This window comes from Alosa sapidissima, chromosome 9 (assembly GCF_018492685.1).
Source record: "Alosa sapidissima isolate fAloSap1 chromosome 9, fAloSap1.pri, whole genome shotgun sequence".
Classification (NCBI taxonomy): domain Eukaryota; kingdom Metazoa; phylum Chordata; class Actinopteri; order Clupeiformes; family Clupeidae; genus Alosa; species Alosa sapidissima.
The window spans coordinates 30,777,678-30,802,723 of NC_055965.1; the positions used below are offsets into that span (position 1 = coordinate 30,777,678).

General features: G+C 41.5%; 4 protein-coding genes across 11 annotated transcripts in view; all 4 read left to right on the forward strand.

The window, feature by feature from the left end:
- Positions 1 to 25,046, forward strand: part of LOC121718806 (NACHT, LRR and PYD domains-containing protein 3-like) — an 849,641-nt gene that overhangs the window by 247,383 nt on the left and 577,212 nt on the right. The gene's annotated exons all lie outside the window — the stretch shown is intronic.
- On the forward strand, positions 138 to 11,039 carry LOC121718847 (zinc finger protein 493-like). Of its 4 annotated transcripts, XM_042104181.1 has the most exons (4): positions 138 to 278; positions 444 to 457; positions 5,216 to 5,501; positions 8,579 to 11,039. In XM_042104181.1, exons 3-4 carry the CDS (start codon positions 5,240 to 5,242, stop codon positions 10,495 to 10,497), a joined length of 2,181 nt encoding a protein of 726 aa, XP_041960115.1. In that variant the 5' UTR covers positions 138 to 278; positions 444 to 457; positions 5,216 to 5,239; the 3' UTR covers positions 10,498 to 11,039. The 4 variants fall into 4 exon arrangements, with proteins under 4 accessions (XP_041960115.1, XP_041960117.1, XP_041960116.1 ...); XM_042104183.1 differs by lacking the exons at positions 5,216 to 5,501; positions 8,579 to 11,039 and adding an exon at positions 3,028 to 4,065 and having other exon boundaries at positions 444 to 779; XM_042104182.1 differs by lacking the exons at positions 138 to 278; positions 444 to 457 and adding an exon at positions 4,894 to 5,045 and having other exon boundaries at positions 5,211 to 5,501.
- LOC121718961 (zinc finger protein 2 homolog) overlaps positions 14,574 to 25,046 on the forward strand; it is a 389,219-nt gene continuing 378,746 nt past the window's right edge. For all 3 annotated transcript variants that reach the window (XM_042104422.1, XM_042104423.1, XM_042104424.1), the window contains exon 1: positions 14,574 to 15,222. In XM_042104422.1, coding sequence (XP_041960356.1) covers positions 14,949 to 15,222 — 274 coding nt within the window. In that variant the 5' untranslated portion in view covers positions 14,574 to 14,948. The remainder of the gene's footprint in view (positions 15,223 to 25,046) is intronic.
- On the forward strand, positions 16,524 to 18,235 carry LOC121719843 (zinc finger protein 501-like). The gene has a single exon (XM_042105638.1). It carries the CDS (start codon positions 16,524 to 16,526, stop codon positions 17,532 to 17,534), a length of 1,011 nt encoding a protein of 336 aa, XP_041961572.1. The 3' UTR covers positions 17,535 to 18,235.

The window sequence follows — 25,046 nt, forward strand, 5'->3', positions numbered from 1 at the left end:
ATTCAGATAACAGACTTATTAAAAAGTGAGTGTAGGGTTTGACATCTTGATCCACACTCCAGCTCAGATGGTGGCAGTAATGCGCCAAAAAAAGGTTGCCAACCGCTTTAGAAAAATTAAGTAGAAGAAGATGGTGACGGGCAGAGTTCTGGTTACAGGGTTTCGTCGGTGTGTATGAAGGAATGATAAGCTTCGCAGGGATGCACATTATTACACGTCCGATCAGACAAATAATAAAGTAAGGCGTATCAGTGTACGGAGTTGCAAACTCACTTGAGGTAAGGCTGACCTTTCGTGGGTAGACACAATTGCTGACGAACGTTAATACATAACCTTTAGCCCGACTCATTTAATGTAGCCTGTTAACCCTAGCTTTCTATTAATCCCTAAGGAAGACATAGCTTGGTAATTGCTCTATTTATTTTTGTGTTGCTCTGACATAGAGGCTAAAGAAAACTTGGGATCGTTGGTCTTTGAGAACATGGATCAAGGGCTTCAGTTGAACTCTGGTGCTAACGATACCGAAACACACCAGGTGCAGAGAGTGGTAGTAAAAGAAGAAGACATTAAGGAGGAGGAACATGAGCATATGATTGCATATCAAGATGATGAAGAAATGCCTTTTACAGAGCATGACTGTAAAACTGAAGCAGACGGCGCTGAAACAGACGTCACAGAGTCCAGCGTTACTTACGATGATGAAACACCACAACAGACAGCGGAGATTGAAGTGAAGATTGAAGAAGATGATGAACAAGAGCTCGGTGATCTGCTGGCAAGTAAGTCCTTTTCAGATGTATGAATTATTTTTCTATAATATACGACCCCCACCCCCACACACAATTTTATTGAGATCCATGTGGTTAAAGCCAACATTTCTAAAGGGGCAGCCACTGACTTTTGTCAGTGGCTGTAGAGCAGACCAAGGACCACTTAAAAAATACCTCACGAACCACCTAGCTAAAAAAAAACAACAGTAGACCTACTTCAACACTATATTGCACAATAGGTCTACTCACTGAACAACCTTGCTTATATTGTCTTTGCACCTTGCTTATTGTGTCAGAAGATTCATATGATTTAAACTGGCGTAGCTTACATAGGCAGTGTTGCAGAACTGTTTGGATTTACATACAAGTTGGTTCAATATTGCAAACAACTCATCTATATTATATTTTACCACGTCTGATCGCAGACCATTTGGGATAGCTTGCGGACCACACTTTGAGAAACACTGCTGTAGAGGGATTGGCAATGAAAGAAGGAAAATCTGGGAAAGCCCATTAAAACCTGTTATGCATCACATGTTCCAGTACCGGGTCATTTCAGCATAGGCTACAGTAGTCATATTATACATCATTTGAAAGTTTGGACTCTTGGGATTCATGAAAATCTTTGTCATGTAAAATATGTGTAGTGCTTTACATTGTCAGATTAATCTTACTATGTCTCAATAAAATTGCCCCCCCCCCCCCTCCTTCGCTTTTGGTTCATATGCAGTGAGCATTTGATTGTCAGTATGTAATTTGGATAACCAAAAGTCCAATGGGGAGTTTCTATAGGGCATTTTACACATGAGCATACCTTGGCAAATAATGGTCTAAAGTAAGTAGTTTTCATTCTGTATTGTTCTACTTTTGCACACAGCTTCACAAGACCTGATGCTAGGGCTCAGTTGTGTTGTGTCTAAGTCATGTCAAGTGACGTAGAGGGCTGAAATGTGGTCTGTCCAGAGATGCTTGTTATCCGACAGAATGAGAAAACAATATTCTAGCCTCTGTAACTCTGTGTCAGTACATCACACAGTTCTAATTGTTTTCCAAGAAACTACAGTGTCTCAGCATTCCAAAGAGGTCAGGCATTTGATTATACGCCAAAGTATGTAGGAGCAATGATCTCCTAAGTAGATGATGTGCAATGTCAGGCAAAAAACTCAAAATGGGGCGTTTGTATAAGAATTTAACAGGTAGGCAAGTTCAAAGAGGTGTGTTTTGAGGGTCTTTTTGAAGGAAGGTAGGGTGTTTGAAGAGGTGTGTTTAGGGTGTTTGAAGAGGTGTGTTTTGAGGGTCTGTTTGAAGGAAGGTAGGGTGTTTGAAGAGGTGTGTTTTGATGGTCTGTTTAAAGGAAGGTAGGGTGTTTGAAGAGGTGTGTTTTGAGGGTCTTTGTGTGTTTTGAGGGTCTGTTTGAAGGAAGGTAGGGTGTTTGAAGAGGTGTGTTTTGAGGGTCTGTTTGAAGGAAGGTAGGGTGTTTGAAGAGGTGTGTTTTGAGGGTCTGTTTAAAGGAAGGTAGGGTGTTTGAAGAGGTGTGTTTTGAGGGTCTGTTTGAAGGAAGGTAGGGTGTTTGAAGAGGTGTGTTTTGAGGGTCTTTTTGAAGGAAGGTAGGGTGTTTGAAGAGGTGTGTTTTGATGGTCTGTTTAAAGGAAGGTAGGGTGTTTGAAGAGGTGTGTTTTGAGGGTCTGTTTAAAGGAAGGTAGGGTGTTTGAAGAGGTGTGTTTTGAGGGTCTGTTTGAAGGAAGGTAGGGTGTTTGAAGAGGTGTGTTTTGAGGGTCTGTTTAAAGGAAGGTAGGGTGTTAGTTGTGGTCTGGCAGGGCGTTCCCCAGGCGGAGTGTGCAGCAACTGAGAAGGGCCTGTTGCCCCAGGTAGGTCCAGAGCTTGGTCCTGATGGTTTTGAGTGTGTGTGTGTGTGTGTGTGTGCATGTGTGTCTGTGTGTGTTTGTGTGTGTGTGTGTTGGCAGCAACAGACAACTGAGGCGGTGGGTGGGTGTGTGGCAGATGAGCACATTGAATTTGCTCAGCGAGTCACTCTGGCAATGAGTAAGGATGCTCATTACTTATGTCTGTTGTATTGCGGGGCACCAATCACATCAGTGTATCTGATATAGGCGGGTCAAAGGCGAGCTAAACAGATGACGACAGCGCTGCAACGTCGTAAAGTCTGGAATCAGTCAGTAAACATTGGTCGTAGTGCGTAGTTTTTGGATGTTAAACATCTGCCTCTCATTCTAAGTCTCTATTGTAACTCTTCCAGGTGTATCAGAAGGCCAAAACAGAACGCAACAGAGGATCCACGGACAGAATGATGATGAACTCAACCTGCGACTCAGAGGAAGGCTGCACCACTGCGCTGTCTGCAGGAAGAGCTTCAAGGCCCTTACTGAACTCAAGTCACACATGCTAACACACTCTGCTAGGGTGAATGAACAGCAGAACACTGGTGGCAAAAACACTCATATCTGTAGTCACTGTGGGAGAACATTTGGAAGGTATACACAACTGAAACGTCACATTCGGACACATACTGGAGAGAAGCCCCATAAATGTGTCCAGTGTGGAAGAGCTTTTTCACAGACTGCCGCTCTTAACAGCCATATGCTAACACACACCGGAGAGAAGCCCCATAGATGTGTCCACTGTGACAAATCATTTACCAGATCCACACATCTTAAAAACCACATGCGTACACACACTGGAGAAAAGCCTCATAACTGCGCCCAGTGTGGGAAATCTTTTTCAGATATTTCACGTCTTCAAACCCACATGCTTACTCACGCCGAAAAGGAGCATCACCAATGTGACGAGTGGAGGAGCTTTTTTACAAACTTCTACTCTTAAAACCCACTCACTAATTCACACCAGAGAGAGAGAGAGAAAGAGCTTTTTTACAAATTTCTACTCTTAAAACGCACTTGCTAATTAGAGAGAGAGAATGCTGCCAATATCTTTACGTGTTTCTCCACAGGGAATACATTTTGCAACATCCAACTTAAAACCACATGCGCATTGCGCACACATGGATAAAGGCCTCATAAATGCGTCCAGTAAAATCTTCCAAACCACATGCTGTGACGTACATGTCTATGGAGGATTCTTGGAGTGCTGTATCTCTTCATTAGAAAGGATCTTGTTGTAGGACACAGATCTGTGTAAAGAGTATATGAAGAGTTTGGTTCCAAAACGCTATCTCTCCATTTTTAAAAACATCAGTAATCGTATTCAATAAATCAATTATTTGATTGTGTATTTCAGCCAATATCAATAAAATTGCAGTTGTGCTATTTTGACTGAGTGAAGACACATGCTAATTCATACTGGAGAGAGACCTCGTATGTGACTATTGTAAAAAAGCTTTTGCAGCTTCCTCAAATCTTAAGCAGCACTTGTTAACACACACTGGAGAGAAGTGTCATACATGGGCCCAGTGTGGGTACGGCTTTACACTGACGTCTTAAAAAACACAAACAGGAATGCGACCATGGCAAACATACAGGCTATTCCTACCAGATATTAAAAGTAAGTTAAAGTATAAGTGCTGGTCCAAGCATGTTGTTACACATGGCCTTTTTGGACATTCTGTAACTATGGAAACTTTCCACAAATGGCACAGGCATATCACACATCAAAAGTTGAACCTGCTCATTTTGAAAATTGTTATGGTTTTTTTGCAATTTGACGTCCGTTGTGTAGCCTAATGATTGATTGAACACAATACTGATTTGACCACTTTTGAAGTTGCCCCCTCGTCCTCTGGCTCTTTGGCGACTGTCCTTTGTCAGAGGAGCTGTGACGCTCCATGCCTCATTTCTATCTTGTTTATTTTCTAATACCTCAGAGAGCAATAAACAGCAAAATACAGGTTGGTTGTGGCGTGCATGCTTTTCATAAACCCCCTCTTATTCTAGTCTGTTATGATTCTTGACTGTATGTGTGAAAGTTTAATGATCAGTTAAACATGCAGCTTCTTACACAACATGTCGACAAAGTGACACTCACACAGTTCACAAAGGTAAATCAACCCAGATAAGGTTTCCACATCCTGCAGTCAAACTCCATTCCAAGAGGTGGCAGTGTACAGTCATCTGGTTGGTTTGTCATCCACGAGAAGTTCATTGTACACGAGTAAGAAAATATTTACTCCATGCCATGGAAGCTGGTCTGAATCCATACTTTTGCCGATGTCGGACCAAGAAGTCAATGTTTTGCGGGATGAACCTTGTTTAACGATAAACTAGGCGAAACACATCTCAGTGTGCGGAAGAACGAGGTAAGGCTGACTTTTCGTGGTTAGACACTGACGAACGCTAATCCACAACAACTTTAACCCAACTTAACGTTAGCCAATGCATCATTGTTGATTTCAATTAGTCTAGTTCCTAAGAAACTAAACACAGTTTGAAAACCGCTCTATTTTGTGTTGGTCTGACCTGTAGGCTAAAAAGTTGGGGTCGTTGGTCTTTGAGAACATGGATCCCGAACTTCCGTTTAGTTCTGGCTGCAACGTTACTGAAACATACAAGGTTGATCTGGGACTGCTGGTGAAAGAAGAAGACATAAAAGAGGAGGAATATGGTCATATGATTTCATGTCCAGATGAAGAAGAAAAGCCCTTTGCAGAGCTTCACTGTAAAACTGAAACGGAGGACGCAGAGTCCAACGTTACTTACAGTGAAACAGTACAGACAACAGTGAAGAAGGAAGACGATGAGCACGATTATCTGCTGGAAAGTAAGTCCTTTCAGATGTATTAATTATTAGGATGAATATGGCCGAGAGGTGCCTGTTGCTGGATATGGACTCATTTGCCTCATGTCACCATAACATAAATTACTTTTTTGTTCAATACTTGCAATTGCTATTTTGTCCCAAAGTTCAGAATCAGTCAAATAGTATCCTAAAATCCTAAAAAACAATGTATTGTTTTTCTAAACAGAACAAGTGTGCCGGTTTGAAGAAACACACCACCGTTTTATGAAATGATTCACTGTGTCCCCTAGAGTTAGATAGACCTAAGTGAGCAAAAGCATTTTTGCCTCCATGCATGCATTGAGACGGTTGATAAATATATTATATAATATATTAAGGATCTTTGGTCCAGCAGTGTCTGTTGCTGTTGGCATGGAAATGACAAACACAGCGCCAACTCAAATCACACAACATAGTAAGTCAGCAATTTAGTAATATTAGTTTATTAACAAACAAACAAATGTATTACAGCTATTTGAAGCAGAGCAGCATCTGCCGCTGCAAAGTCTACAAGTCTAGATATAGCTTGTTTCCACAGAGTGGTACAGTTTAGTGTGATGCAGTGCATCACATGATATACTTTAAAAACAATATAAAACAGGGAATAAGTTATAAGAAGTAGATGTTATATGCTCATGCCCAATGTAAACAGCAGAGCCAGTTGTCCTCACCAGCCTGTTCAGCCGCCCAGCATCCCTCTTGTTAATGCTGCCTCCTCAGCACACCCACAGCATAAAAGCACACCCAATAGGGCTGGGACAACGCGTCGACGTAATCGATTACGTCGACGCAAAAAATACGTCGACGCAAAATATGCGCGTCGATTTGTCAGACCCAAAACGCATGCTGCCAAATATTTTGAATTTTACACCTTCAGTGTTTCCCATACGTTGACTAATCTGTGGTGGGGCGCCACAAAACCGGCCGTCACACATTGATGTTCTATGTTGTACTATTTAAATTAAAGATAAGATAAAATCCTTTGAGCTGCACTTTTTACGCACGCAGCCTTTCCCTGCCCCGCCCGCTCTCTCTCTTAACGAGCCCGCTGCCCATCCTCTGCATGTACATTTAACACAGAATATGCACGATTGTTGAAGGATTGTTGTTTCCACATAGAAGCATAGCATAGAACACGGCTGGCTAAATTGCTATTAAATCCGCTTAGCATCATGACCATGCTGGGCAAATTTGTTCAAAACTGCTGCACTCAAGTTAACTCTGCTAAGGTCTATCACAACAGTACATTGAGGAGACTAAACTTTAGTTAAGTTATGCAAACAAGCAGTATCTCAAAGCTAACGTTAGAATACTGTTTGGATGTTGAGTTTAGCATGCTTACTTACAGCTGCTTGTCAATTTCGTTACTCAGGGCTCATTTTATTGACTCTGAATGTTTGCAAAATCCCGATGTAAATATTAAGTGTTTTCCAAGACTCAAAAGTGCTTGTCCCAAGGAGAAGTACAAACTGTTATTTGAACTAACTACGTTAGTTCTTGAATTCATGTTTTTTCATTCAGATATATAAATCAACATGTATAAATTGCTTTTAGTCAATTAATGGGGAGATAATCGAATCGAAATCGAATCGGACTGAAAAAATGAATCGTTAGATTAATCGATGCATCGAAAAAATAATCGCTAGATTAATCGTTTAAAAAATAATTGTTTATCCCAGCCCTAACACCCAGCACACCCACAGCATAAAAGCACACCCAGCACACTCACAGCATAAAAGCACACCCACAGTATAAAAACACACCCAGCACACCCACAGTATAAAAGCACACCCACAGCATAATAGCACACCACGCACACCCACAGTATAAAAACACACCCAGCACACCCACAGCATAAAAGCACACCCACAGTATAAAAGCACACCCACAGTATAAAAGCACACCCAGCACACCCACAGTATAAAAGCACACCAAGCACACCCACAGTATAAAAACACACCCAGCACACCCACAGTATAAAAGCACACCCACAGTATAAAAGCACACCCAGCACACCCACAGCATAAAAGCACACCCAGCACACCCACAGTATAAAAGAGGGGGGACACCGGCAATGACTAGGGGTGCACGTCCTGCAACCGGCATGCTGGTAGGCTATTAAAAGCAAAAGATTTTCGGGTTGGTTTGGGATTTTAATTTACCTTTTGGACTGTTTGATTATAAGTTAAATAGGTAAACTAGGTTAAACAGAAAATGAAATCCTATACCTTCAGAGACCCCTGTGATCTAGCCTAAATATGGTTAAACAGACTATAGTGAAATCCTATACCTACAGAAACACCTGTGACATGGTTAAACAGCCTATAGTGAAATCCTATACCTTCAGAGACCCCTGTGATCTAGCCTAAATATGGTTAAACAGCCTATAATAAAATCCTACACAGAGACCCCTGTGACATGGTTAAACAGCCTGTAGTGAAGACCTGGTGCTGAACTTTGCGGGCAGGGGCGGGTCTGCAAAAATGGACCCGTGCAGGACTCTGGGGGTGATTTTATAAGAGCATGCATTTACAGTTAGCTTAGCGTGCTATCTTTCAACCCATTTACTCATATACAGTTAGCTTAGCGTACAATCTTTCTACCCATATACACATACAGTTAGCTTAGCATGTTGTCTTTCAACCCATATACACGCATACATATATTCTAAAATTTCCCTCGGGATGAATAAAGTATCTATCCATCTACACTACCGGTCAAAAGTTTAGGGTCACTTAGACATTTCCATTCCACTCCATTATAGACAGAATATCAGCTGAGATTAGTTGCATTGTTTTTTAATCAGGGCAGCAGTTTTCAGATTACATTATGTTCTTACATAATTTCAAAAGGGTTCTCAACATTGGCCATTATCAGCAACCATTTATCCAATGTTCCAAAGGCACAGTCTGTTTACTAATCTGATATCATTTTAAAACATTGTAACAATGTGTGTAACTCTTTTTAGCCAATTCATGATTCAGCGTTCCATCCCCTGTGCCCAACCCTATTCACAACAAGTTATTATACATGTTAAGTCTCTATGGTAACTCTTCCAGGTGTATCAGAACACCTGCCAGTAACACAACAGAAGATCCATGGACAGAATGATGAGCTAAACCTGCAACTTGAAGGAAGGCTTCACCACTGCACAATCTGCAGGAAGAGCTTCACGGCCCTGAAAGAACTCAAGAAACACCAGCAAACACACACAGTCAGTGTAAATGAACAGCAGAACACTGACAACAAAAAGACTCATTCCTGTGGACTCTGTGGGAGAACATTTAGAACTTCTGCGCATCTGAAACGCCACATTCCAACACACACTGGAGAGAGACTGTATGAATGTGCCCAGTGTGGAAAAGCATTTAGAGGCTCCACACAACTTAAGCACCACATGTTTACACACACTGGCGAAAAGCCTCATAAATGTGCCCGGTGTGGAAAAGGCTTCACACAAATTTCAAATCTTAAGCAGCATATGCTAACACACACTGGAACGAAGCCCCATAAATGTGTCCAGTGTGGAAAGACATACGTGGGGGCCACAAGCCTTGCACGCCACATTCTTACACACACTGGAGAGAAGGCTCACGTTTGTGCCCAGTGTGGAAAAGCTTTTTTACAAATAGCTGGTCTTAAACGCCATATGCTAACTCACACTGGAGAGAAGCCTCATAAATGCGGCCACTGTGAAATAACTTGTACAACACCCTCAGAACTTAAATACCATGTGCGCACACATACTGGAGAAAAGCCTCATATATGTGTCCAGTGTGGTAGAGCCTTCTCACGAAATTCAAATCTTAAAACCCACATGCTTATACACACTGAAGAGAAGCCTCATAAATGTGACTATTGTGAACAAGCTTTTAGAACATGTTATGCTCTTGGAAGCCACATGCTAATTCACACAGGAGAGAAGCCACATAAATGTAGCCATTGTGAAAAAATTTGTACAACACCCTCAGAACTTAAATACCACGTGCGCACACATACTGGAGAAAAGCCTCATATATGTGTCCAGTGTGGTAGAGCCTTCTCACGAAATTCAAATCTTAAAACCCACATGCTTATACACACTGAAGAGAAGCCTCATAAATGTGACTATTGTGAACAAGCTTTTAGAACATGTTATGCTCTTGGAAGCCACATGCTAATTCACACAGGAGAGAAGCCACATAAATGTAGCCATTGTGAAAAAACTTGTACAACACCCTCAGAACTTAAATACCACGTGCGCACACATACTGGAGAAAAGCCTCATATATGTGTCCAGTGTGGTAGAGCCTTTTCACGAAATTCAAATCTTAAAACCCACATGCTTATACACACTGAAGAGAAGCCTCATAAATGTAACTATTGTGAACAAGCTTTTAAAACATGTTATGCTCTTGGAAGCCACATGCTAATTCACCTAGGAGAGAAGCCACATAAATGTAGCCATTGTGAAAAAACGTTTGCAACAGCCTCAGAACTTAAAAACCACATGTGCACACATACTGGAGAGAAGCCTCATAAATGTGTCCAGTGTGGTAGAGCCTTTTCACGAAATTCAAATCTTAAAACCCACATGCTAATACACAGCGAAGAGAAGCCTCATAAATGTGACTATTGTGAAAAAGCTTTTAGAACATGTCATGCTCTTAAAAGCCATCAGCTAGTACACACTGGAGAGAGACCTCATAAATGTGACTTTTGTGAAAAAGCTTTTAGAAGATGTCATGCTCTTAAAAGCCATCAGCTAGTACACACTGGAGAGAGACCTCATAAATGTGACTTTTGTGAAAAAGCTTTTGGAACATCCTCTTCTCTTAAACAGCACTTGCTCGCACATACTGGAGAGAAGCCTTACACATGTGCCCAGTGTGGAAAAGGTTTTACACTGAAGTCAAATCTTAAAAAACACATGCTAACACACACAAGAAAGCAGAAATGGCAATTCGTTCTCGTTCTGGATACTCTGGTAACAGGATAATTGTGCGTTCCATTTGCACATGGTGACAGCTTGTGACAACTCGTAACTTGTGAAATGAAGTCGTCAGAACTCGCTGTAAACTGGTGGTTATTTGATTGCTGCGAGATATGCTTTTTGTCAGACGATTTTAGTGGGGGTTGTTCTGTTTCGACTAACCTCGCAGTAAGAATAGGCATCATCATCATCAGCTTTATCACCAGACTCTTCCACCCCTCCCCACTTCCCTCTGTTCACCTTATCTACCTCCTCTCCACTGCTCCTCCTTCAGTACTTAATATGTAGTCCTATCCTATCTAGTATTGTATTGATGGATGCAGTGGTAACTAGCTATCGTCTCCTCTGCGCTGTACATTATTATAATGCTGTAGCCGCAGCTCTGAAGTTCAAATGTTAAAATGCTGAAAAAGAGCTGAAATGTCATTGTATTGCTGTAGTTGTAGCTCTGTAGGTTAAATGTTTGTTTTTGTAAATGTCTGCCAAATGAACATTTAAAGATATAAAACTCAACAAATAAAGAAAGAACCGAAAGACGTGTTTCAACCTTGTAACGAGGAAAACCAATCAAGCTGTTTTGCCTTCTACCAAGTCCAGACTGAACATGAGATTCACTGTTTTGACAAAATTATTATTAGAAACATTAGCCTACCTAAAATAAGACTGATTGTATTAACCCTTAAAGGAGTACCGTCACACCTGTGTGACAGGAATGTTGGAAAATGAACGTTCTAAAGAATATCTGGGTTCATTGAATTCAACATTCATAGAACGTAGAATTTTAGAACCTTCAATTGTTGCTGAACTTAGAATGTTCTAAAACCTACACCTTTAAGGCTTAAAGAACATCATGAGAATTCAGTTTTGATTGTCTTGTAATGGAAGAACATTATGAGAATTCCGTTTTTATTGTCTTGTATGGAAGAACATCATGATAAATTTGTTTGGATTATTTTTTAATGGAAGAACATAATGATAATTCTGTTTACATTGTTTACATTACATTGTTTTTTTTTGGAATGGAAAAATATACGGTGGCCCTGACGGCTCAGCGAAATACAAACGCTACAACACTTGCAAGTAGTGTCCGCAACACTTGCAAGTAGGTGTTCGCAACACATGCAAATAAGTGTCACAACACTTGCAAGTAAGTGTTCAATGCTGTGTCATATTGCAAGTGAATTTGTGCAAGTTGCTTACTTATACCGTTATGTCAGTGACTGTAACATTATGAGAGGAAAGAATATTAATGCATTTTTGCACATACTGTATGTAAGCTTAACCTTTCTACAAATCGCCATATGCTAACTCACACTGGAGAGAAGCCTCATGAATGTGGCCACTGTGAAAAAACATTTCCAACAGCCACACATCTTTAAAACCACACGCGTACACACAGAAAAGCCTCATACATGCGTCCAGTGTGGAAAATCTTTTTCACAAATGTCCCATCTTCAAAGCCACATGCTAACTCACACTGGAAAGAAACCACACAAATGTGTCCATTGTGGAAAAGCTTTTTTTCTCTTAAAAGACATATTACAATTCACTCTGGAGAGCCTCATCAATGTGTCCATTGTGAAAGAACATTTTGCAACGCTCACACAACTTAAAGGTCCAGTATGTAGGAAATAATGGAAAATAAACTGTAACCATTCCAAAAATTATCACCATATGTTGTCAGAGAGTAAGGAAACACGATGAATTGAAGTAATGGCTTATTTGACAACATTACTCTAACCCGTAAAACCCATGAAAAAAATGAGTTACGGGGCGGAATCTCTTGGAATTTTCGTTTATGTTTTGAACGATTAATTCTAGAATAGCGTATTAATAATGGGCTAGCGCGTCCTCCTATTTGGGTTGCCAAATTAGCAAAGGCCAACTGTTAACATTTGTCAGTTGTAGTCATGAACGCCTACGAGAGGCAGGCAAATTTCCAAAATTAAAACAAGAAACACATTAAGTGGACATCGGAGGAGCTTCCTGAGATGGTGACGTCTTCATCAAACGAAGAATATCAAGTCTGACGCAGAGCTGGCCTTATTTCTCCACAACAGGTAGCCTAGGCTAAACTTCATCTGCATCGCTAACTTCAGCTAAATATGTTACGTTGGTTAGAGAGGTATTTTTTGTTTTCACTGTTTTCGTAATGTGTAGCTGGGTCATGGTTGGAGAAACGTTAAAGCAGCTGCAGGTCAACGAACGTTAGCTAAGCCTTCATTACATCTGGCAACCCAGAAGAGGCTCGCGTCTGGTAGTCTTGAGAACGTTCACCAGTGTTTTGATTTTGGCCTACAGAACGTTTGGTAACAATCCTACAAATCGCAACTTTAAATATCACATATATCCCCTTTCAACAATAAAAAACAAAAACAATGCTTGAACGTTCTGTTTGGTTCCCAATCTACTTCCTCTGCATTAAGATAATATATGGAATGTTAAAAAAGCCCTATGCAACAATTTTAGCAAAAATGACCTTAATTATGCAGGTTGAGTCTTCTGATGGTTCTACAACACTTTGTGGGTTGTTTGGTGGGTGCTTTGTCTCCCTCTATCACTTCTCCGCGTAAAAAACGAATATACAACTTTCTGAACCCGGACCGGGTAAATCCGGATGTGACTCAGCGGAAGTATCCAATCGCGCCTCGAAAATGTAGTCAGATTGTAGTTTCTAAGAAGACTGCAAAACGGACTCTGACTTGGCTTTGTTGCTGTTGAAATTTTAAGTAGCTTACCCTTGAGTGAACTTCGTTTTTTGTAATGTGGTTTGATAGTCTCTTGAACAATGTGTTTGCTTCACCGTTTTATTGTGAGCTTGTGTTGAGCTTGGTTTCTTGATGGCTAGCTCGCTAGCTAGTGGAGGTTTACTGTAGCAGTCACTTGCTACCGAAGCTGCAGGGGGAGCTATGTCGTGAAAAATGTGAGCCCAAATCAGGCGAAAACCCAGAAACAGAGAAGGAATAACCAGACCTGCATAGGGCTTCTTTAAAGGGCTTCAAAGTCTCTCCTTGTGTTAATGCATGTGACGTTAAAATTCGATGGGTTCTGATTGGCTATTATCTTTTTATCGTTCTGAAAATCACTCTGAAAGTGATCCCCAACGATATCGTTCTTCATGTCGTTATCGTTATAGTTTATGTGTGAACGTCGTCATTCATATTAACGAGAACGATATTTATTTATAGCTATCGTTATCGTTCTTGGTGTGAATGGGCCTTTACATTTGTAGCTCTGTTACATTACCAGTTCTCCCCTAGCCTGAAAAGTTGTGGGTTCAATTCCCGGCTTTCTCCGTTGTGCCCTTGGATAAGGCACAACTCCATGTTGCTTTAGGGACAATGGCCCTTGTAAAAAAAAAACATCACATTTATAAGACCACGTGTATGCGTAGGGTAACAGATATTTTCATTAACATGAAAACTGACCTTTTATCACGGAAAACGGTGGCCATAGCACCTTCTTGTAAAATGTTTGTAACGTTTTGATTCTGTTGCACATTTTACATGTTTTGTGCTTCTGCCCTTATTTGAAAATGTTAGGAATAGAAAGTCCAGATATGTTTGCATATGCATTTGTTTAGGAGTTTAAGGACTAGCATAGCCTAGTGCAGTGGTTTTCAAAGTGGGGGCCGCGAAGGGGTGCCAGGGGGGCCTCAGCAACTTGGAAGGAAAAATAAAAGCAACAAATAAATACATTTGAAAAAAATTAAATATACCTATTACTATGAGGGTTGTTATACAACGCCATTATAATAATTTTCCATGATAATGACTGGGAATAATAGCAGAGTGATAGCTCTCATATAGCAGAAAGCCCCAAATGCAATTTTTTACACACTGTATGCTCCATCGCAAAGTGCTTACAAGTGGCTAAAATAGTTATTAGGATAAGCTTAATGTATTTTTACATTTGCCATATATTGTCGATGGGTTTAATAACACACCAAGGGGGTCCTTGAACGGAACCTAGTGGTATTTGGGGGGCCTTTTCTTGGAAAAGTTTGGGAACCCCTGGCCTAGTGAACTTAATTATCGATAAATTGCAGTTAAACTCCATTCCAGACGGTGGCACTAATGGCTGGGTAGTTGTCTGGTTGGTTGGCAAACAACGAGGAAACGAGTTGGAATTTTAGGTCTCAGGTAAACATCCACCAGAGAAAACTGTTTCGATGTTTGATCGAGAGTGTGACATTATATGGAGATAACAACTGTTGCATTAGGCATTAACACCAAATTGATCTCAGTGCAACAGTCAAAGATCTCAGTACGCGGAACAGCGAGTTTCTTGCATAGACAGTGGTAGGCTGGCTACGTGATAGCCTATGCTAAGCGAATGCATTCATTTTAGAGTAGGCTATCGCTTTCTATCATTTTCGAAAAGACGAAACAGATCTTGACAACGCGTCTATCGTTAGACGAAACTTCAAATGAGATCATCTTTGCTCCGTTGGGAACATGGATCTCGGAATGCCATTGAGCACCGGTGGTAACATTACCGTAACACACCAGTTTGGCCTGAGAGTGATAGTGAAGGAAGAAGATATCAAAGAGGAGGAATATGGGCAGATGATTGGATGTCCAGATGAGGAAGGAAAGCCTTTCGCAGAGCTTCACTGTGAAACTGAAACGGACATTACAGAATCCAACGTTACTTGCAACGAAACATTACATGAAACAGTTGAGATTGAAGTGAAGAAAGAGGATGAGCAAGAGCACGACCTGCTGGAAAGTAAGTCCTTTCTAATACCGATTTCAGATTGTAATCCCGTATTGTGCCTTCCGTCTTGCGTCCCAGCTGTACATTAAAACACAAACTTTTTTTTGCACATACAGCAAAGATCTCACATTGCACTGCCTATCCTCTGAATACACTCTAAAAGACGCGGTCTCTCTGGACAGCTCAGGCTCCAAAAACAGCCAGGTGTAGTCTGGAACATAACTTTTTCCAGCAGGATAGTTCAGGATAGTTTCAGTTGAAGGAGAGGGAGGGGGCGAGCTAGCTCTCTGTTATGTTTGAACGTTAACAGAAGTGACGTTACCCAAGGACCACTTAACCAATTGGCTAATAATAATAATAATAAACTCACGGACCACCTAGCTAAAAAAAGAGTAAACCTTCTTTAATAGTATATTACACACTAGGCCTACTCACTTAAACACTTTACACAGTGTTGCAGAACTGTTTGGATTTATATACAAGTTGGTTCAATATTGCAAACAACTCCTCGATATCATATTTTACCACATCTACTCATGGACCACTAGGGATAACTTCTGAAACACCAGTGGTGTGCCTTTGATTTTGATCATCTTAGGGTGGCTTCAGCGGCCTTAGTGCCCCCCCCCCCCCCCCCCCAAAAAAAAAACAGGCCTAATGACGCCCCTGCTTTACATTCCATAGCCTTTATACCTGTATAACTGCTGATTATCCATTAAAAAAAAACAGCCTGACCAGCTTAAGGTGGTTTGCAGGTTGACCAGCTTGTTTGACCAGCCTATGATGGTTGATCTGCTGATATTATGTTTTTGCAAGAGTTTTGCTGGTCTAGCTGGTTTGCCCAACTTACTATGGTAATTCAGCTGGTTTTGCTTATCATAATTTTAGCTGGTGTTGCTAGTCTTACATTGCTGGTTTAACTGGTCATACCAGCTTATGTTGGTTATACTAGCAAATCAGAATGACCATGTTACACCAACAATGTCAAGCTTGGCAGGCTGGTCACCAGCATGACCATCTTACACCAGCTGTATCCCACATGTCAGGCTGGTCACACCAGCATAACCAGCTTCCTCAGATGGTTACACCAGCATGTCCACCTGGTGAGCCAACCAGCTACACCAACAAAGACCACCGGCAAGAGCTTGAGGAAAACCAGCAAAGACCAGCTAAAACCAACCACCAGCATGAGCTGGTTTCTAGTCATTTTATTTTTCATGTATGTTTGACGTATATGGGGGGGGGGGGGGGGGGGGTAGAAATGTTGCTTTGTTTGATATGGATCATCGGCCTCTCATTCTAACTCTGTCTCTATGGTAACTCTTCCAGGTGTATCAGAACACCCACACGTAACACAACATAAGATCCATGGACAGAAAGATGAACTGCAACTTGAAGGAAGGCTGCACCACTGCACCATCTGCAGGAAGAGTTTCACAGCCCTGAGTGAACTTGAGAAACACCAGCAGACACACTCTTTTAGTGTGAATGAACAGCAGAACACTGACAAAAGGCCTCATAAATGTGTACATTGTGAAAAAGCATTCAAAACACGAGCCCATCTTAAACATCATATACGAACACACACTGGAGAGAAGCCTCATAAATGTGTCCAGTGTGGAAAAGCATTTTCACAAATTGCCAATCTAAACAACCATCTGATGATACACACTAGTGAGAAGCTACATAAATGTGTCCAGTGTGGAAAAGCATTTAAAACATCCCCAGATCTTAAACGACACATGCTTACACATACTGGAGAGAAGCGTCATAAATGTGCCGAGTGTGGGAAAGCTTTTTCAATATTGCAATATTTTAAAAGCCATATGCTAGTACACACTGGAGAGAAACCTCATAAATGTGTCCAGTGTGGGAAAGCTTTTTCACAAATTTCCAATCTGAACAACCATCTGATGATACACACTAGTGAGAAGCCTCATAAATGTACCCATTGTGGAAAAGCATTTAAAACATCCCCAGAACTTAAACGACACATGCTTACACATACTGGAGAAAAGCGTCATGAATGTGCCCAGTGTGGGAAAGCTTTTACACAAATCTCTACTTTAAAGTTACATATGCTAACACACACTGGAGAGAAGCCTCATAAATGTTCCTATTGCGAACATGCATGCACGACATCCGCTAATCTTAAACAGCACATGCTAACGCACACTGGAGAGAAGCCTCATGAATGTATGCAGTGTGGAAAAAGCTTCTCACACATGTCATATCTTAAAAAACATATGCGAGTACACACAGGAAAGCAGCCTGTGCATGTGCACACGCTTGTACCAGATATAAGTACTGATTCAACCTCTTAACTCAAGTAAAAATAAATAAAGAGAAAACATTTCCTGGCCTTTTTGAAGGACTATGTAACCTGCTGTCTCTGTTATGACTCCCACACATCTGCATGCATCGCGTTCACTTTTCATGGGCTTATGTCAGCCGTTGCCGAACTGAATTGTGGGTCCGTCACGTCGCTTGAAAAGTTCAACTTTTGCTGCAACGACGGACAACAACAGAAGGCACCAACCAATCAAATTTGGGGAAATAGATAGATACTTTATTGATCCCCAAGGGGAAATTCAAGGTAAATGGGGAAAGGCTTCAGTATTTACTCAGTACTGTTTGAGTGGACTGACAATGGGGAAAGGCTTCATTACTCTTGGCATTTTATGTACCTTGTATCCATGACCAGCTTGTGTCTGTGTCTTTCCTATATGCTTGTTCTCTCATTGTCCCTGCCTTAATGTACTGTCCATACTGTCAGTGAGGTCTAACATGTATGCTATATGTACTTCTTATGCCTATACCTTATTGTACAGTGTCCTTGGGTATCTTGAAAGGTGCTTTTCTGAAGTAAATTTATTATTATCAGTATTCAATTCACTACTACAGGGTTCCGATCTATTTTCTCAAAAAAAAAAGAAATCAAAAACTTTCCCTGACTTCAGAGCCTAATGGCTCCTACACACAGTTGCGTGCGTTGCAGTGCTGGAGATGCATCCCATTAACTTTACATGGGCTCACGTCATCCGTTGCTGAACTGAATTGTGGGTCCGTTGCGTCGCGTTGCTCCCGTCGCTCGCGTTGAGAAGTTCAACTTTTGCTGCACCGACGGACGGCACCAGCCAATCAAATTACGAACAAGCAAACAACAGACGGCACCAGCTAATCAAATTACGGTTATACCTGAAGCCATTTGCATAGCTACTGTCGGTAACACCCACTGGCAACGAAACTGTGTGTAGAAGCCCTAAAAGTACAAAATGCCTACTTTACGCCACAGGTTGTGGCTAATTATTAAATGTGACAAACAACGAGATTAAAATGTTTTCTTCCCCACCATTCTATATCCATGTAGAAAGCGATTGAATTATGTGGCATGAACATCATGGAAATTCCATTTCTTTGTAAGGGAAAGGATTATTCAATCCTAGTAGTAGCAGTTCATGTATAGTACATTTCATTATTACATTTGGCTGATGCATTTTTAGCCAAAGCGACTTACAACATGGTAAACAGTTTAAGTTTTAGAGCAATTCTCAACAATTTTAGGACAATTTAAAAAGCATTAGAGTACAGTAAGAATAAGTGCATCAGTGAGTGCTGTTTTTAACAGTTACTTGTCAGTTTAAGACGGCTGGTGAGTGCTAGGATCAGCAAGACTTGTTGTAAATGTTGCTATGAGAGGAGATGTTCTCTAAAGAGCTGGGTCTTCAGGAGTTTTTTGAAAATGGAGAGGGATGTCCCTGCCCTTGTAGGAACTGGCAGTGTGTTCCACCAACGAGGAACAACAGATGAGAAAAGTTTGGATTGGCCTGAGCATACCGGTGGTAGAGCTAGACGTCGTTCGTCTGAGGAGCGCAGCGGTCTGGAGGAAGCGTATGTCTGTATGAGGACATTCAAGTAGGTGGGAGCAGAACCGGAGACTTTGTAGGCAAGCGTTAGAGCCTTGAATTTGATGCGGGCCGCCATAGGTAGCCAGTGTAGCTGGATGAGCTACTGGATAGTAGTCAGTAGTAGTTTAGTAGTAGTTAAAATTATGTATAATATGACTATGCTACATAACAATCTGATTAATAAAATTAATTTGATTGATGGTAAACTCTACATTGCTACAATAGGCCACGATGAACCACACCAGAAAGGTTAATTTCCAGAATCCTGCAGTAAAACTCCATTCCAGGCGGTGGCACTAATGCACAGTGTTGTGGTTGGTTTGTCATCCACGAGGAGGAATTCAAACGATTCAAACTCATACTACCGATTCACGGAAGAAGGTTGCAGATTTTCGTCGGTGTTGCTAGAATGGTCAATTTAGCTGGAATAAACTGTTAGAAATTCTCTGGATAAACCGTAAAGTTTCTGGATGACCACAACTTCGCAGCTAACGTAACGGACCTAACGTGAAACATAACAGATTTCATTGTGCGCTGCAGCGAACTTAAACGTTACTTGAGGTAACCCATATAGCAGTAGACTCCGGACAGACTCCACCTTCAAACTGCAGTGACAGGGCCGGTGTTGTGACCTGTCGAATTTTGTGACTCTAGAGGGAGCTGTTTCATTGGAGTCTATGAATGTACTGAGCTGTACTGACACACTGACAATTCTGGCACATAACTGGCAATTCTGTTATGTGTATAATTCTTCTAATAAACTTTGTACATTTTTGAAACATGGAACATTGACTGGGTGTGGGTGTATTATTCTAGAGTAGAGCTAAAGCATACCCCTCACCACTCCTGTGAACAGATGGACTTCAGCAGGACAGGTCACATATTTTGATAGGCTACTGTCAAATTATGTCACTGTAACTGCAGAAAAAAATGCTGTGGAGGTCACTAACTGCCTCCTTAAGTTTGTATATCAGTTTGAGGTGCCAAAAAGTAAATTAACAGACAATGACAAGGAGTTTGTCAATAATGTAAATAAAGTGTTTGCTGATGTCAATGACAATGTACAATATCAGTCCATTTCTGCAGAGTTATAGTGGGGTAACATAATTTGACAGTAGGCTTATCAACATATGTGACCTGTCCTGCTGAAGTCCACCTCTTCGCTGGAGTGGTGGGGTAGGCTTTAGCTCTACTCTATAGAGATAGTATAGAGAGGAAGATACACAGGCAGGCCTGTGGAGTAATACACCCACACCCAGACAATGTTCCATGTTTCAAAAATGTACAAAGTTTATTAGAAGAATTATACACATAACAGAATTGCCTCATCAGTGTGTCAGTACAGCTCAGTACATTCATAGACTCTAATAAAACAGCATCCTCTAGAGTCACAAAATTCGACAGGTCACAGAATTTGGTGCAACAGCGGGACTGGCCTGTAGTTCTGTGTGCATGGTAAGGTGTTCAAGAGAGTGAGTGTTTACCTGTAACTGTGTGTACATGCATGTAACTACATGAATGTTTACTTGTAACTACATGCATTTTTTCTGTGAATGTTACTTGGTACGATATTGGTACTTTACACTTTAAATATCTACTTAACTATTTCCACATAGATTTTTATGGTCCTACAATCTACCCCACATACCATTTCAGTTGTTTGAAAATAACACAGAAAAACAAAAAAACAATCCTTGTTTTATCCTTATTATTGTCATGGTCATTTGATGTGGAGACATCAAATTGTTGGAAAACATTGATAAACTGATTTATTTGAAGAGGAAATAATGACTAATACCAAATGAAAAAAAAAACTGTTTTTTAATACCCTCAATATCACACTTAATGCACATTTTCCCGAAATGTAGGGCCCTTTCGAAAGCCAGGAGACATTTAGTGCAGACTTTAAATTGTTTACACATGCTCTTTATGAGTTGGGTCTTCCACCCTAGAAAATTTGAGGAGGCTATGGATAATACTTGTCAAGATATTAATGGCCAAACATGGCACGTGTTTTTCAACCTGTAAAAATGAAAGAATTTCAAGGTCTGAAAAAGATATAAAGACATAAGATTTGCACAGAAATATTTCACAGGCCTTGTTTTTAGGACCCATTCATGATATAGACAAGGTTTGAACAAAATCTGAGACGGTGCAGCAACAACCTTATCTGATTTGACACGGAATGACTCTTCCACAAATGAGATCACCTGCAACAGCAATGAACTGAACCTTTTTAAATATGTTGACGACGTACCCTGGAAATCCAGAGTTCTCGCGAGAGCACAATGGAATTGTCTCTGCGAGACACTCTGGCAAAGAGCAATGATGCACGTTACTTTTTCCTCTTGCATTCCGGGGAACCAGCTAAACTGATGAAGACAGCGCTGCAACGTTGGAGGACAGTACACATTGGTCGTAGTGTTATCCGATTGCGTCGAAGTCCGAAATCATTCAGTGTAAACATGGTCTAGTGTTATCCAGTTGCGTGCAGTGAGATTTTTAAATGCATGCTTGTTGCCGCCCCTTGAGTTGGGCCATTACATTGCTCTTTGCCAGACCCTTAATCTTTCTAGATTATCAGGGTCTGGATTTTTTGAGGCTATTGACGACGTGGCCTTGGTGGCCAACTTGACAGATGAGCACACCCTGTCCAGTATAAGTATATATACTTTTTTGATCCCGTGAGGGAAATTTGGTCTCTGCATTTAACCCAATCTGTGAATTAGTGAAACACAAACAGCACACAGTGAGGTGAAGCACACACTAATCCCGGCGCAGTGAGCTGCCTGCTACAACAGCGGCGCTCGGGGAGCAGTGAGGGGTTAGGTGCCTTGCTCAAGGGCACTTCAGCCGCAGCCCACTGGTCGGGGCTCGAACCGGCAACCTTCCGGTTACAAGTCCAGAGTGCTAACCAGTGGGCCACGGCTGCCCCCACACTTCCATGCAGTATGTCGACACAATGGCCCTGTGGTTCAAGAATAGCTCATTGGAGTTAAACAAGTAAGACTACGGAGCTATGTTGGCATGGGTGCCGCTCACCTGAAACTAGGGTTGGGCGATGTCCTTAATTGGCATTTGACGATGTGTACAGTAAAACATTGTGATAGACGATGATATGGGGTGGGGGGGGTGGGGGGTACAGAAAGTAAATGTATAATTTTCTACATAAAAGTTACATGGCCTGATGAGAGTGGACAGCTAAGAGACATACTGACCAGGCTACCAAAGTTGTGTGGAAGATCTGCTCCAAGAAAATCCTTGTAAAAGATGGATAGACAATCAATTTGAACACTTGCATGTTGAGTAAATCTCAGCAAATCTTCAGTAGAACGTTATGCATCCCACGCTATTGGGCTACATGCCGACTATGAGGGCGGCGGAACAGGGAAAGTAAGGGGCTGTGATCGCCCAGTCCAGGCTATAGGAGGGCGAAGTAAAAAACTTTTACAAAAAACTTTTTCACATATACTCCTCTGCTGTTTGGGGCTTCTGCTAAATGCATGAAATAAAGGCCTTACAGTGAAAGACAGATAGGCTACCTTCTGATCCTGTAACTTAATGAAATAAATTGTTTATTTGATCACGGAGGAGAAGGATGCATTTAGTGCTTCAGTGCTGCAGCATCGCAAAAATAGAATGTCCTAGTCGTAACAATAATAATTAATTAGGACTATTTTCTGCTAAAACATTATGTAACCCCTTCTTAACGGGTGTGCACAGGCACTAGTTACGATCAGTATAAACAATGGCGCAAACAGGATCCTAAGCTCTCAGCGGTGGAATGGTGAGCTGGCTGAACTATTCCTGAATACCACAATAGGCTAATATTTAAAGACAATCAAATAATTAAATAGCGCGGTGCCTCCACTGTAAAAATACTACATTTACTGTATAGCTTGTGTATAGTGTATTCCTACAGAATTTAAATAATCAATGTGAAAATAATAATACTAGTGGTGAATGCATACAAATGAATTTCCAATACACCCAGAAGTATAATTAAATGTAACAATACAGACTGTTTATTTAATAAAGAGCTTCAATAAGAAGACAAAGTTACAGAACCTGGACAAGACTTGCGAGCGAACAATTCACTCTGAAGGGAACCTTCCGCTGAATGTTACGTAAACCTTAACAGACAGTAATGTTAGCACTAACGGTTCTAGCTGTTACCCTGTTAGCTTAGGCTAAACACCAGTGTGGAGAAAACAACAATACAGTATATAAGTTACAGACAGTAATGCACCGTGTAAAAGGTAACGGTAACACAGATAAACCACCATATAGAGACAATATACAATGAGCAAGATATAACCCCCATGCGCTTGCCGTTGGAGCTCGTTGGTGCACTTTGGAGTCAGCTCTGTGAGCTGAAGGCAGGGTAGCAACCGCTACAATGCCCGTCCGAACTCGCCAGTCGCTCGTGGCAGAGACCGAGTGTGTGTGTGTGTGTGTGTGTAAAAAAAAAAAGTGTACGTTTTCTCACGAACGAACAGTTTCACTCCACTCAGCCAAACCGACGACCAGGCGCAGATGGGAGGCAAGCAGCTGCCTTGAGCTAGCCAACGTAGCTAGCGACACCAGCAGTAGCAGGGCGGTTGGTCCTCCGGTGGGCTCAGCACCGGCGGAGAAGCAGTCGTCCTGGGGAAGGTGTAGCTCCGGTGGACCCAGCACCGGAGGTAACAGTCGTCCTGCAGAGGGAGGGGTAGCTCCGGTGGGCCCAGCACCGGAGGTATAAACGAGTTCGTCTCTGAAGGAAAACTGCAACAAGAGCTAGAGTAGCTAGTAGCTAACGACCTGTAGCACTAGCGAAACAGTAAGCTCAAGTTGAACAACAACCCGACGAGAGACATGAAGCCAGTCCACTCCAAACTGATCACAATGAACGTGACCCACTCGCACAGTTCACCGTTCGTGGGCCGGGTTACATAAAAGCACCTCTAAGTCTCCACGAACCAGCACTGACAGGCGGAGCAGGAGAAACAGTAGGCTTTTCTCAATATAAAGTACGCTAAAGAACGGTCTCCCGTTAAGATCGTGAGTCCAGACTCTGGAGAACGCGAGGACACAGGACGCTCAATTTGCAGTTTGAGACAGCAGCGTTCCTGCCAACGGCAGCTTCTCTCGGAACAGCTCAGGAGTCTAGTCATTTACCTATTGCTCTATTGGTCTACCCAGTATTTCTGACATTTACAATAAAATATATAATTCACCAGCTTGTTTAAGTTTGTTTCTCATTGATTTTTTTTTATTAAATATTAGCCTAATAAGAATATATTCACTTGCTGATGGCGGGAACAACATGAGGGGGATAGTATGATTAACGTTAGTTGTGAAGCCTGTAGCCTACCGTTTATAGCCTAAACATGGATCGGATTGTAGCAGCAATTATGATAGGTAGGCCTATTATGTATCAATGCTGCCATTTCTCTTATGTGAGTGTCACGGCTGAGCTGACGTAATGCATTGTGGAATCTTCAATCCACCAAGTCACCACCCGATGCATCCTTGATAAAACCAACGATTCGAGAACACTTCTGGAAATATTATGCGTTCTTGAATAAATGCGAACTTGTGAATTGGAACAGTACTTCGGCGGTGATTGATGACGTTTCAGAACGATTTTCAAGTTCATGAGAACACAAGTATTGAAAAGAACGCATATTGAGAAAAGCCCAGTGACCTCTCTTTACTCCGGGCAGACTGGAACTCACGAGCCTTCTCCTCACTGAGGTGATGGAACCTTCCGTTTCACCGCAATTTCGCGGGCATAAACAAATAACAGATAATGATTGGCTGCTTAAACAATTCAAATAAAAGCAAAACAAACAAAGACATTTGATTGGTGCACATGTATAGAATGTTGTGAATCACAGAAGCAAGTAAATTACAAAGCATTCTGGTACATGGAGTAAATTCATACAG

What these genes read in the sequence shown, in the direction of transcription:
- LOC121718847 (XM_042104181.1), top strand. Translation starts at nt 5,240, where the DNA reads ATGGATCCCGAACTTCCGTTTAGTTCTGGCTGCAACGTTACTGAAACA. An exon ending in GCACGATTATCTGCTGGAAA is followed by an intron (nt 5,502 to 8,578) that starts GTAAGTCCTTTC and finishes TAACTCTTCCAG; the next exon opens with GTGTATCAGAACACCTGCCA.
- LOC121719843 (XM_042105638.1), top strand. Translation starts at nt 16,524, where the DNA reads ATGGTAACTCTTCCAGGTGTATCAGAACACCCACACGTAACACAACAT.